The 14,303-nt window shown below is 45.5% G+C and overlaps 1 protein-coding gene across 1 annotated transcript in view; it reads right to left on the bottom strand.

Annotated features, from left to right (window-relative positions):
- RIPOR2 (RHO family interacting cell polarization regulator 2) overlaps window positions 1-6,651 on the bottom strand; it is a 70,605-nt gene extending 63,954 nt beyond the window's left edge. Inside the window, exon 1 of the mRNA XM_068396650.1 lies at window positions 6,573-6,651. Within this exon, the coding sequence (XP_068252751.1) occupies window positions 6,573-6,633 (61 nt within the window). The 5' untranslated portion in view covers window positions 6,634-6,651. The remainder of the gene's footprint in view (window positions 1-6,572) is intronic.
- Between the last annotated feature and the right edge of the window lie 7,652 nt (window positions 6,652-14,303).

Raw genomic sequence — 14,303 nt, 5'->3', positions numbered from 1 at the left:
AGGCGGAAGCTCATTTCAGAGGCAGCTGAGCTGTGCCTCGAATTGTTAAAGGGGTGAAGTTGTTTACGCCACCAGCTCATGCTAGCCAAGCCACATTTATTTTGTGACTTTAATGATGGGACTGAAGGACAAAAATCTTGTGGTTTATAGAGCTTTGTAAAGACACTGTCTAAGAAGAGGAGGGGAAAAAAGGGTGCAAAGGAAGGCAGTTTTTCTTCAGCCTTTAGTGACACACTTCTTTTGAAAGCCTAGAAGGTGGCCCGAGCACACCTAATCAGTGGTTTCTCTCTGGCTTGTACATAGCTTCCTCTTTTCTCTGAGGGCTATTTAAATGCCACTTGTTTATTTGACCTGTTTTTTCCCCTTGCTGTTGTTATTATTAGTGATCTAGCAATATTGTCGACAAATAGGAACCAAACATGTTGCCTTCAAGACATGGAGAAGGAAAAAAACAAAAAGATCAAAAACCTTTAATTAAAAAATAGGGAGACAACAAAGCAGAAAATGTCTCTCGTCAATCTTTTTTTAATTTCAGGCCTCATGGACTCAATCGTTTCTGCTTCAAATATGGAGTGTGCTGCCCTGTTAAAAATAGCCCTCCATCTGCCCAGGACAGCTGGAAGGGCCGGGGGGCCGGAGCGCTGCGGGCGGGTCGGTGTGGGGGCGTCCGGGGTGGTGACGGGTGCCTCACACTTCCTTCTCCGACCACAGAAAGCTCTCTCACCCATCTGTATAACTCTGTGTCTGCCCATGGACCGCAACCAAAAAGAAGCAGCTGCGAGAAGCAGGTGAGCAAAGCATTTAGCATAAACAGGAATAAGCAAAACTGCTCCATAAAAGAGCACCCGCTTTTCCACACCAACCTTTTCCTGCACATTAAGTAGATCTACCCATGCTCTTGGAGAAAGGTGCTTCAATCTGAGTTTATAGGCCAAACAGCTCTCACTACGATCTATCTATCTGGGTGAAGCAGACACTGCTGCCTTGGTGATGCAGTGATGGGACTTCTCTTCCTCTGGGCTGCAGTGAGTATGGCACATGCGTTCTCTGTCTCCGGGATCACGAGATAAGCCAAAAGGACAGGTAAGGCTGGTGGGACCTGTAAATATTTTCAGGACAATGATCCGTAGTCTCCCAGCAGTCAGGGAGGAGAAGCTCCCATGCTTAATACATTGCAAAGCTGATCATCTTCACTACGGCCTTCTCACATATTAGGCATTCGTATGCTGGAAAAAGCAGACATGTGAAACTCTGGGGTGAAAACACAGGAAAAATGGTATCTCTGTATATCTCTGAGGTAGACACCCACTGGAATACCCTACTGATACGTGCACATGAATATCCTTAGAAGACGTAATTTGCTTAAAGTTGCATCAGTTTGATGCGCCCTGTGGGGAGGGGATGTACCTGAGCTGGCTCTCACCAAAGTGGGGCTGGGGTGCTGGGTGAGCAGCTGGCTAGCTATGGCATGGGAAGAAGCCTGGTCCAGTGGGTCACGGACAAGCTGTGACATTGATCTCCCTGCGTGACTTTTAGACAAGTCACTGCAGCTGTATGTCCGAGGAAAGCATAGTGTCTCGTATTGCTTTAGGGGAAGAGAGAGGTTGCTTAACCTGAATTGTTGCTGAATAAAGATCATGTCTCAACTTTAAGGTAACATCCAGGACTTTATCCTCATTTTTCTCTAACATCAGCAGCGATGTTACAATGCACCAGGCGGTGCACATAACCATGAACAACAGCTACCTTTCCTTTCAGGTAAGCCTCAAAGCTGATCCCAAACCCCACAGCTAAAACTCTTTTCCCTCTTAAAAAAGGGCAGGCAGGCTTTACATGGATGTAAAGACACCTGGTACATTTTTGAAGCATACCTTAAAAGCTTGATGCAATTACTGTTCTGCAGGGAGCCTTGATGGGTGGCAGTGCTGGAGCATGGCGGTGTGCCCTAGCAGCACATTAGTCCTGGGCAAGGAGAGGGCCCCGGGACTCTGACACCATGCAGTGCACCATCTAAAGTGAGGCTCTGGTCTACTGAACTGGAGCACACACTTACTTACTACTGAACATTATGAAAAAGACAGCTTTGCTTTTTTTCCCCATACTTTGGAAACGCAGATGGGATTTTGTGTTGGCTCTGGACTGAGAGGCAAGTCACGGTTACTGCGGGAGCAACCAGAGGGTATATACTGGAGGGGGCAAGTGGAGCTGCGCAGAGAGGTTGGTGTGGAGCAGCTGTATGAAAAGATCTGCAACAAATCACAGCCTAATTTTTTTCTCCTGTGCATTCTCAGTTTGGATACATTGATCACTGCTAACGAAACGCCTAGACCCACATGCTTGCTCTGTTTGCTGAGTGCTTGCAAACTGTGCATGGATGTGCCTGCATTGATCTAGGGGCTTCTGCTGTGCCAAGTCCCTGGCCCCTGTATGAGGCTATGCTGGGGCGGTGGTGTCATGCCTTCGTGTGAGCACTGAGCTCTCCTCCCAGGGAAACGAGGGTCTGCCAAGAGAGCTGACTCGTGCCCAAATCTCCCTCCCTCCCTGGGTCCGGGAGACGCAGGACGCTTCCTGGCTCCTCTGCTTAGACAGACCCAAGGAAAACCCATGCCTGTTTGGCTGCAGTGGTGAGGGGAAGTCTTGTGCTACTGGAAGTGATTTCTTTTTAATGAAATATAATTTCAGAATCTCAGGCACTTAGAGCCACTAAAAATTAAAAAGCATTTTCCCCAAAGTATGTGTTTTGACTGTATGTAAGACTAACTGAAGTCACTTGCCTTGAATTAACATAGTGAGTAAGGCCATAAAAGAAGTTAAATATATCACTGCCTGTACTTTCAAGAGGCTGAAATAGTTCCTTCTCAAAACTTTTGCACGCTACATCTGTGCCCTGTTAAATGATGGCCGTGTTGCAGAGTAGAGGGAGTTGCACTTCACTGAACCTAAGCACGGTTATTTGCAAATTCTCCGCCGATCCTTTGAAGGAGATAGCACAATGTAAGTGCAAGGTCGTTATTAGAAAACAACAAAATTAACTAACAGATTTTCTTTGAGAATTAACTTTTTCAGGCTTTGAATAGCTATTGCAAGAGTCAGCTTGATTTTTCATGAAGAGAAGTGTACTAGAGCTTGTCACACCCAGCTCTGTGACTTCGGTTTTCAGTGTACAATAAGGAAAAAACAATGCTGTTGGAGCATAAGTAGATGAAAATGGTGGAATTATCAATAATGCTGCAGAAAATACAGAAGTTTTTGACAAATGTTTTTGTTTGCATGTGGGAAAATATCAGTGCCAGCTTATGGTCTATATCAATGGGAAAATACTTTTCCCTTTATCTTTCCTAAAGCAGGATTTTAAACTGTAGCTTTGAAAAGAACTATCCAAGGAGCTCTCTACTGATTTTTTCAAAAAACTTGAAACACCAGAGGATTTCCAGAGAGCTATGAGTTAATGTTGTGTCACTAATGGTGCGATAGCCTGGCAGTGGTCCTGGCCTTGTTACAGAATAGCTGATGTAGGAGTCATATAAGCAAAATTAAAAGAGATGGAATACAATCAGCAACACTCATTAGTGTTCTACAGAAAATAATTGTGTTTAGTGTACTTGGACTTTTGTAAGAAATAAGACTTGGTACTGCATGAGATCTTGACTAAGAAACTTGAAATGGAGTAGATCAATTTGGGACATGCTGAATGGATCTGAAACAGGTCCAAATGACAGATATAACCCAGCTGAGGAATCATCAGGGATGCCAGTTTCTAGTAAGGACCTGCACAGATTGGTCCTGTCCCTATGGGATTCAACTCTTTTTATGTCAATGACCTGAAAGGGAACTTTAAATAGTGACAGACTGAATATGAAGATGGCACAGTGTCTGGGGAAGTGGTAAATTGCTCTGAGAACAGGCTACTTGAGAAAGTGAGCTGATTCATTTGGTTTTAGAGTGGACATAGCTGGGAGCAAAGGAGATAAGCTGTAATCATGGGATAGTGCTACCATGTCCTGAGAAATTTTGATGCTGAAAGACTTCAGGATTATAGATGAAAATCTGATGAAGAGGACACCCTCATGTGATGCTGGGACCCAAAAGGACTCAAGCAGTCCTTGTACATATTAGCCAATCCTCAAACTGATCCTGAGAGATACATATATTTTTATAAAGTGTGAGTGAACAGATCATGTAACTCCTGGATTTGCCCCTGGTATAACAGTTTTGGAGTGGTGGGCTCCATGTTGGTGTCCACATTCCCAAGGGGATGGTCCCAAGAAAAAACATGAAAATGCTTAAAAGATTAGAACTTGCACGCTATAAAGAAATAATCATTGATAACCATCTGCTTGGCAAAGGGTAAGAGCGGTCTGAATACACGTTGTGGATAGTCATATGAGACATTTATATGTACAAGCAATAGTGAGTTCTTTGCTCTCCTGGACAAGAGGGCAACAAACCACAAAAAAACTAGCCAAATCAACATGAGAAGAAGTAAGATGTAGCTCTCTGTAACTGTGACAGTAGCTAAGCATTGAGACAAGTTAAAAGGGTGGACGGGGAGATCTGCCATCACCACTTTCCAAATCAAGCCGGATGTGGAAAATGAAAAAAAATAGCCCACACCCTAAGAGCTGTGGTCTGTGCTGAGCTGGGAGCTCAGCACCTGACAAATGCCCCCATCTGGCCTGAAAATCTGCGACTAAGTTTTGGCTGGCACCTAGGTCTCTGCAGCATGAGCAGGGTGGGAGCTGCCCTGTGATCAAAACAGGCACTGCTCCTCCCGGCTTGGATCCCACCCAGTTGAGTTGTCTGGGGTCAACGGCGCTCCAGAAATAGCAGCCAAAATGTTAATATTTCCCTGCAAACCCATTCAAGAGAGAGGAGAGGAGGCTGAAGAGGAAGGCTAGCACTGTGTCTGTATCGTTTGGGCTTTCCAGCTGGCAGGTTTGGGAGCCAACAGACCCTCTGGTCAAGAGAGCAGCTGGGGTAGATTTGTTCCCAGTTACGTGCAGATGACTTGAAGAGGCTGTCACCAACTCATAGGCTTGTAGGATAACTCAGGTGGGAAGGAACCTCAGGAGGTCATCTAGTCCAACCTCCTCCTCCAAGCAAGGTCATGGAGAGGTTTTTAAAATGTTCCTGACTTTGAAAAGCCAGCCTCCTCTAGCTGTTGCTGGATCAGCCCTGCCAGAAGCAACTTAGCTGAGAGGCTGGAAAGGATTTCTTAAGCACTGTATCTTTCCCTTCAGATAACACAATATAAATGTTGAATAACCTGCACACAGTCCTCTCCTTCCCTCCTATGTTTCTGATTAAGAACATAGGCTAGAGGTTTCAGAAACAGCAATGAAGCCTAAATCCCACTGGCTCTTCAGAGCACTTGAAAATGTCCATATCAAGTCAGAGCACACAGTTGGTTATCCTGGGAAGCAGCATCCACCTGTGTGAGGGCAGGATGCGGGGAATGCAACGGGTTACTTTCAATGCCAGTTGATTTGTCCAGTGGCATCAGGTCTTCCTTGGACTGTCAGGATTTTTTTCCTGAGCACAAATGCTCTGACCTCTCCTTTGAGCAAATCCATTGCCCTTCTAAGCCCGGACTGGGACACAGGGTGAGGAGTGGGGGCATATATATGTGAGAAATATATTTGAGTACAGACAGTACATCATTCAAACTGCTTTCTTTTCTGTGTTGATGCCTTTCACTGGGGCTCAGATAACTTGATATGGCACTATTCACTGCTAAGTTTTCCATACCAACCGCAGCTGAGCTTTGCTTAAAAGAGGTTTGCTGAAGCTGTGCTGAAAGTGAGTTTAAAGGTTCACAGTTTTTGGAGAGGATCCAGGCAGCTCTTTGTGCCTTCAACTCCCTTGGAAACTGCGGAGGGCTGGGGGCCGGGAGAAGATTTGCATGAGCAAGTTCTCCTCTCGGCCCCTGCTCAAGTGCAAAGGGGAGCAGCGAGCAGCGGCAGAAATTAGACTCCATGGGCCAGATTTTTCCTCCTCCTCTGGGTCCTCTTATCTGCATTTCTGCTATTTTGACCTGGTAGCACTCGGTACACATGTAAATGGCAGCACAGGATGCAAGCAGTGAGGAATCAAGCTTTGGCAGAAGCAGTTTTAGAGATAAGAAACTATGGCACCAGCTTTGTGCCCTGGGTTGTGGCAGTCGGAGAGCAGGAGGCTGATTTTGCTCAGATAATTTAAGTAGCAAGTCACCTTTAGCCCCTGTAGTAAGCCCCTACTACTTTAATGACAGCTACACCTGCGGTGTTGAATGTCCGATGCGCTACTTTGCATAGTGCAGCCGCTGTAGAAAACACACTTGGTGTCCCCCCAGCTTTCCTCTTCTGCAATAACCTCCTTGCTGAGGAAGTAAGATGCTGAACCAGTGTGAAAGTTATTTTTATTGTATCTGGGGTGCTTTTGTTCTCCAGTCTCTTAGGAGAAAAAGAAAGTCTGGTCACCCTGTGACCCTGGAGCCCATAGACAAGTTCAGATTTACCCAAGTTCAGATTTTCAAGCTAGAAACCGGTCTCTAGTCTGAGTAGAAGGATTAGTTTAATAAAAGACGACTTTACCTTCCCCAAAGGCATCTTCTTCTTCCCCGGGTGTAGTTGGATCTTCTTGGGTGTGCTGCATCGTGGCGAGGACGCAGCTCGGGGAGCAGCCAGAGCCGAGTGCTTGAACTGGTTCCTACGCTACAGCTCGACTGTTTCCTTTCACCGGTTTCCTGAACATTTTGGTGGTAACAGCTTCCGCATCTGCACTTACGAAAATAGTGTCATTCATACGAATAACACTTCTTGTTTTTACGGACAGCCTTTGAGATGGGTTTTGAGGTGTTGTGTCCTTACTGCTGAGAGAGAAGTTGATTTTGAGAGTGGAGGCACACAGGAAAGGCTCAAAATGCACCCTGCCCTGTCACCGCAAATGCTGCCGCTCAGCCGCAGCCCTGTCAGCCTGGGGTGTAGGGGTTTTGCATATCAATGTGAATTCTTTCTGGTGGCAGGGGTAGAGCCAGGGAACAACTCACCCTGCTCAGTCTGCAGAGCAGTTCCCTTTCACCGCAGGGACAGTTTGACCAGAGTAATCCCCCCAGGCTCTCTCAGTGCCATGTGTTTACGGTATTTTACTTTTTATTTACAATTGAGCAGTGACAGCATGTTCTCACCCATGCTGGGGTGACCCACAGCAATGGACTTGTGGACAATCTGGAAAGCTGTAGGTGATGCCAGTTGTCCCATGAGTTGTCCCATGGGCAGATGCACTAGCAGGGACGTGATTCTTGAAGTTAGGCTTTCCCAAGTCACTGTCTTTGCTGCGTTACCAAACCTAAGGACCTTCCTGATGATCAGGTGAACAATATAAGAACATCAAAGTAAAACTTTCTTTCTGTCAATAATAGGCATATTATTTTAGTATCCCTGTCATTACTAATTCTGCATCTCACTGGTCCCTTCAGTGGCTGCATTTTCTGAATCTGATGATAAAGCAAGTTGACTCCCTCCTGCCAGGTCTTTCAGTTTATGAGAGGACCATGCCCACAGACTAACTTACTCTAGACTTGCACAAAAATACGTTTGGTCTCCAGGTAATGTCTAAGCCTTGCATAGTCCTGCTGACTTCACTGGACCACTCAGGTGATATTCATGTGCACATACAGGCGTGGGGCCTAACACCAGTAGACCCTCATATCTCTGCTATCAGAAGTCAGTGTGTAATGACAGTGAACGTGTACCATGTTTTGATTATTCAGTCTAGTAATTGCATGTGTGGCCACACCCTTGAAAGCGAGACTCCAGCACAGCAGCGGTGTTCACTACAGCTGCTGGCAGATGAGTCACAAGCAGATATAATGAGCTCATCTCTAATTACTATGGCTTTTTTTTTTAAAGTGTGTTTATTCAGGGCTGAAAATGGAGACAGCTGGTCTCCTAGGCAGTGAGAGAGTTCACAACTTGAACAAGTCCAGATGGAGAAGACAAGACAGAGGACAAGACAGATCCATTTGGAGTGTCTGACCTAACCCCAGCCCAGGCATTACAGCCATGTTCATTAGCTCCTGTAGCAAATCCTGTGGCAGCACTTTGGTCATTTTAGGAAGAGCAAAATCCCTTTCCCAGCTCAAGCACAGCATTCCCCTGGGCGCAGGGTAAGGTGCCTCCCGGTCCCTGGGAAGTGGCATTGCATCCCGCGGAGATTGTGCCGCTTCCTCACTGTCACGTTGGGCGTCTTGGCCGAGCTCCCTGGGGGCTGCTGCCTTGCTGGGGGTGGGAAGCTGTGTTTTCCTACGTGGATGTGGGCAAAGCCAAGAGCCTCCTAGGATGGTGTGACTTGACTGTCTGATTGTTCCTCTGCCACAGCAGCAAGACTCCTTGAGGAACTCTATTCCTAGGAGGCACCTCTCTTGCTTGCTTTGCTTTAAAATTACACTTGATTAAGTCCTTGTGAAGTTAAGATGACAGTTTGGCCCAAGGAATAAGAGAGGACTTGTTTCTGGCCCCACTGGACAGGCTTGAGGAAATCACTTCTTTCTAGACTTCCGCCCTCACCCTTTTTCCTGTCCTGCTTATTCAAAGTGATTTCTTCAGGCAAGGACTATCTCTGATTAGGTGGTAGCTGCACCCTATTGCACTCAATGGGAGAGTCCCTCTACCTCAGCAAGTGCCTCCTGCCATGGTGGTGAGTAGATGAAGACAGTGGTAAAAAGAGAGAAACACCGTTACGGGGTAATGAGGGGAAACAGAGCAGAAGAGGGGATCAGTAAGAAAAAGGAGAGGGCTGTGAGAAGAGGAATAACAGGATGGAGACCTGAAAGCTGCAGAGGAGAAGCATCCATTGGGAGGGAGGGGACACTGACACAGGGGGACGGCACCTCTCTGGGCGCTGCCTCCCTCGGTCAGAGCTGGAAACTGCTGAGCTTGCAGAACCTGGCAGGGCCAACACATGAGAAGATTGCCAGGGGTGAGGGAAAGGAGAAGTGCTGAAGGAAAGGCAGTCACAGGGTGTACCTCGCATGAAAACTTCCTGGCAAGAGCCACTGCCAGCAATGGGCAGCCGCTGCCGTATTGTTCCCCTGAAATAGCAGGAAGTGGATGGAGAAATCTTGACACCTTGAAAGGTCAGTGGGTGCTGTGGAGCATGTCAGTCTCTGAGGACAGGCATGGGCCAGAAGCGGCTTCGCTGTTCCTGCTGAAGAGGATTTTTGGGCTCGATTCGAATAAGTGGCAAGATTAGCAATGCTACACATACAGAGATGAATGACTCAACATATATAGCCAGCCTAGCAGGATGAAACTTGTAGGAAATACCCTGCAACAGCAATGCTAACTTTCCTGTGTTGCCCTGCAATGGGAGCTCATTTGTAAATCGAGCATGGGAAGTTTTAGCTGTTTACCCCTTCCTTCAGAAACACGAAGGAGCAAGCCATGCTGTCCTGGTTATTGTGGCAGCTCCCTTTTGTGCTGCATTTCCCTGGGACTTAAAGTTATTTCCTTACCCACTGTTTTCAGTCAGCCTCTCCGGATTCCTGTTACCTTGACAGCCCTTTTTTCTTTTATTTTCAGGAATTAAAAGGCATCAAAAGCTGTCCTCTCTCCTGAAAACAACTGTCACCAGAATGAACACACCAGCCGGGGTGGTGATGAATGGTAATGACTCAGCCTCCATTGCAAATGCACAAAGAGGAGTCGCTTTGATTCGTTCCCGTTTGCCCCATTGTCCCTTGACGGCAGCCTCACCTACATTGCCCGCAGCACGAGACGTTCCTCTAGAAACCTGTCCCCTGGGGGAGCACGGTGTTCTGTTCCTCAAGATGGGATAAGTTAACATGGACCAAACCAGCCCACCTTGCATGGATGCCTGGGTCCCCCTTCTCTCTGCCCCATCTTTGCATTTGGGGTACCATAATTTTGCCCTGCCAGTTTGCATGCCCGTGTCTTTGCTGTTTACTGATCTCAACCATCCATCCTAACAAAGTAGCTTCCTCCCTGCTTTATTTTGTAGCGTCTCAGCTTTTTTTCCCCCTCTGTACTCACAAGAAGTGCTTTTATCTCATTCTTGTTGAGCTGTTCCAAAACGTGGTAACTTTTCTTTCGTTTGTGAAAGAAAACTTTTCTTTCACCTTTTCTTTCACCTGTGCTAATGAAACTCCACTCCACACCAAAAAATTCCCCAAATCAATTTTGCAGTCACTGCAAAGCTCTCATGTGCATGTTTTTTATGTAACCACATCTGATGCTGCTCTCAGAAAAAGCCACCACCCATCCTGTAAGAACCGGTCAACTAAAAGCAGAGGAGACTGGGGAAATGTCAAAAACAAGGGTGGATCAATTAAGAGGAGTCAGCTTTTAGAACAGCTCCTTTAAATCACCCCAACCTTACTCTTCTTCCCCTGCAACTTACTTTATAAGAATTTCTGACCCAGGAGAAAAATCAAGTATTCTGATGTTTTATCTTCAGACACAGGACTAAAAGCAAGACATTCTTAAAGAAAAAGAAGTCTGAAAAATTGTGGCATTTAGCTCTGTTGGATAGAGTTGTTTCAATTCATCCCTACCTTAAATTACCAACATCTCCACAAGCAGCAGGAGACATGAGTTGGCCCTTTTCTGCCCTGCTATGCTGATGCAGAAGGGAGGTGTCTTAAACACTTTCTGCCCTATTCACGTCTTCTCCTGCTCCAGCGCAAGGAGGATTCCCAAGATAGAGCAAGTTGTGTCTCAAAGGCTTAGTTAGTCCCCTACTTTGTTCTGGGGCTATTTGGGGTATGAAGATTGCATTGCAGGGGATAACCTACATGGGAAACAAGGAGGGAAAAAAGAGATGATAAAGGAAGGGCAGGTGACCCTAAGGTGGAGACAGTATGAAGGAGGACGTAGGAAAAGGTGGTTGACACCAGTTACTGGTCAGTTTGGAAAGGGAGTGTTCATGTGGATTTAGAATACTTATAAAAGTTTTGCTCTGGATATTGCTGCAGTTTCACTTCTCCCAGTAAACATCCTCCTTAGAAACCTGAAGAATGGAGTTACAATAACTCGTCTAGTTGTTAACTCATTTGCAAGTTACATGGTCTCCAGGGACCTAGATTATGTTTAGACAATCTGTGTCAGTGAGTGACTGAGCTTAGTATAATTTTTTCTTTGGCAAACACTTGAAACTTTTTGCACTTTTTTCCCCAAAAACTAAGCTCACAGGGATATTCAGTTCCAGAGAAAACTTGGGAGAAATTCTCCCTTTTACTGTCCAGGAGGAGAGTCAGCAGGCCAGGACAGTAGAAGACATGACTCACTTATACAACTTCACGGACCTTAGGAGCCCTGTGAACAAATCTTTGTGAGGCTATAGAATATACACTGTGTATTTTGGAGAGCTGAAAAAAGGACAGGCTCCAGGAACCATTCACCCAGAGGAGAGGATGGTGGTTCCTGAGGATTCGTGTACTGCGTTAGATGGTAGAGACGAGCTGGGTGTATGAGCTGGCCTCTGGGAAAATTGAACTCTTGTGCCAGGGGGGTTATGGTGCCAGTTTGGGATGTAGCTCAATGCACTTGAGCTATGCAAAAGCCATGGTGGCTGAAGAACTCCAGGGTGGCTCCCCTAGCCCAGCTGGTATACATATTCATGGACACCTTGGTTTGGGGGCTTGGGGAGAGGTCTGTGCACAGCCTTGTACTCGCTACCCCAGTGGACACGCACATCACAGTGAGCAGGGACCACGATACAGGTGCTGTACTGTCTCCCTTCATGTTCGTCACTGTGTTGTGTGCAGTGGACCTGTCACATGCCCCGGAGGTGAGTTGTATGTGTATCCATTCAGGCATGTCACTGCAATTCACAACACCTAGCGCATCCCACCAGACCCATCAAAGATTACTTTGGCTTTCTTCTTCCGCTCTCTTACCCCATTTTTCATTCCAGTATCACTTGGCCTATGAAAGTAAATCATTACCTTCTCATACAGCAAAATACTATTTCAATCCAAAGGGAGGAAGCAAACCAGCCTGTATGAAACCTCTACAGAATGAATATAATCTAGAAAATCGTACTCAGTAAGTAGTTCCCAATAGTTCCTTAGCAAAAGAAAAGAACATGGTCAAGTGTGATTTTGCAGGGCTCAGCCTTGGATCTGATATTATTCAATATATCCTTTAATATCCTAAATGGGTATGATCACACTCATTACTTTTGCAGATGCACAGAAGTGTATGCATACTGAAGGACTGAATCAAAATTCAAGCTAATCTCGACAAACCGGAGAAGTGGTCTGGAAAAAATTAAATGCAGTTCAAGAGAGCGAGCTGTGAAGTACTATGCTCAAGCAGGAATAATCAACCTTATAAATGCAGGCTGAGGGATGGCTGCTTAAGTAGCACTTTTTTCAGAAAAGAGGCTGAAAGCAGCCAAACGTGAGTTGTCAATAACATCTGAAAACAGCAGACAACATGCCGTCAGGTGTGATCAAATGCAGAGACACAAGATAATTCTCTCACTGTGGTGGGGGTTAGCAAGGCCTCTGCCAAAGCAGGACACAGCTTTCGGGCATCTCAGTTCAAGGAGGATAGAGACTGGTGACAGTCCTGAGAGGAGTGACCATACTGCTCAGAGGGCTAGAAAACAGGAAATTAAGCAAAATATAGGAGGAACCGGAACCACTTTGTTTGAGGGAGAGAAGATCGAGACAGGAGATAAAAGCAGTTCTCAAGCTCTCTTCTCCACCTCTATGGTGCACGAGTCACGGACTTAGGCTGCAGAACAGAGGAAGCAAATTAGATAGCAAACTAGCAGAAACTAGGAAGGAGCAAGTTAGGAAAAAACTTTTGAACAGTCAAGACAGTGAAGCAGCAAAAGCGGGTGAGTCAGTGCTGAGTGAATCAGAGTGCTGCTTGAACTTACAAAGCATCCATAGAGATTTTGAAGAACAGACTAGACAAGTAGCTATTGGGAATAATATAAGAATAGTTGATTCTGCCTTAGGGAAGGGCAGTGGGAGTAGGGGATCTCTTGAGGTTAGGCTCAATGCTATTTTGCTAGAGCAGCTATTGAGTAATGCTCAATATTATTTCTCAGTGACAGTGATTTATTTCTCAGTGACAGCTGAGTGCTAAATTGTCCCACTGCTTGAGGGGTTTGGCACATTCCAGTGGCTCTTGGCTGGGATGGGAATATCTTTGCTGTTTCAACCAATTTAAGTATCCCTACCACCTCTGTCCTTCTGTAAGAAATCTTCACATCTGACTGCTTTTGCCTTCATTCTTTCTTCCTAGTTATTTTCACACCTATTCCTCTGTGATCCAGTGAGGTCATTGTCATCAGCAGAGAATAGATGGTGGATTTTTTTGATCCTTTGATGATTAAATCCCATGGGTTTCTCTCAGAAACATTTCAGATTGTCTCCATAAATTGTTAAAGAGAAGCAGTCTACATGCCATAATAACATGCAAACTAGCTGATGCTATCCGCAGCATAACCAACAAATATGCTTAATCCCACTAAGCATCAACACTTTATTATATAATCTTTTTACCAATTCGAAAATCTACCAATTTTTTAGAATTTTTAAAAATTCTAAAAATGTATCAAAGAGGTCTATACAGTATTCTAATGCCTATGCCAAAGCCTCAAGACCTTTCCAATCTTCTTTACCATAGCATTTGGTAATAAAACATTTTTTTTCCCCAATACCGATTTTCTTGGGTGTTGGAGGAAATATAGGGAAGAAACGCATCTCATTGTTCAGCTGTATGTCTTCCATCCCAGGCAAAGTAACTTGCAAGTTGATTCACAGCAATATTTCAGTAATATTTCCATAAAGATACGAGTTCTCTTTCTTTCCCTCCAGGCAGACTATTAGAAATGGAGTGAAAGTTCTGGGTCACTTATTTTAGACTCCCAGGTCACACAGTCAAACAAATGGTGCCTGTAGATGAATGTGTCTTCTTCACACTAAATTAATTCTGCTTGTAGACTATTTAGTTTTGGGGCCTTTACTGCTCTTCATTGCATACACCATGTTTCCAGTTTCTCCAGCCACTGGAAGGAGTTCAGGAGTCGGCCTTCTCCCCCAGTCTTCTCTGCTTCTTCCAGTTCCAACCAGCAGTATTTGTTCTGCTGCTGTGTGATGGTTCCTGACAGTACTGACCCCAGGCATTTTGCAAGACGATGTTTGGGTTTTTTTCTGCCAAAAGAATTTTTGAAGACATTCTCCCATATTCCCGCAAACTGTGGGTAAGATGGGCAGCTCCAGTTGTGAGATGGCTCAGACCTTGCCTAGGGGAGCTGCAACAGGAGTAGGCTGGCTTTTCTCTAAG

This window comes from Nyctibius grandis, chromosome 3, assembly GCF_013368605.1.
Source record: "Nyctibius grandis isolate bNycGra1 chromosome 3, bNycGra1.pri, whole genome shotgun sequence".
Classification (NCBI taxonomy): domain Eukaryota; kingdom Metazoa; phylum Chordata; class Aves; order Nyctibiiformes; family Nyctibiidae; genus Nyctibius; species Nyctibius grandis.
This window is presented reverse-complemented; position numbering and strand designations above follow the sequence as displayed.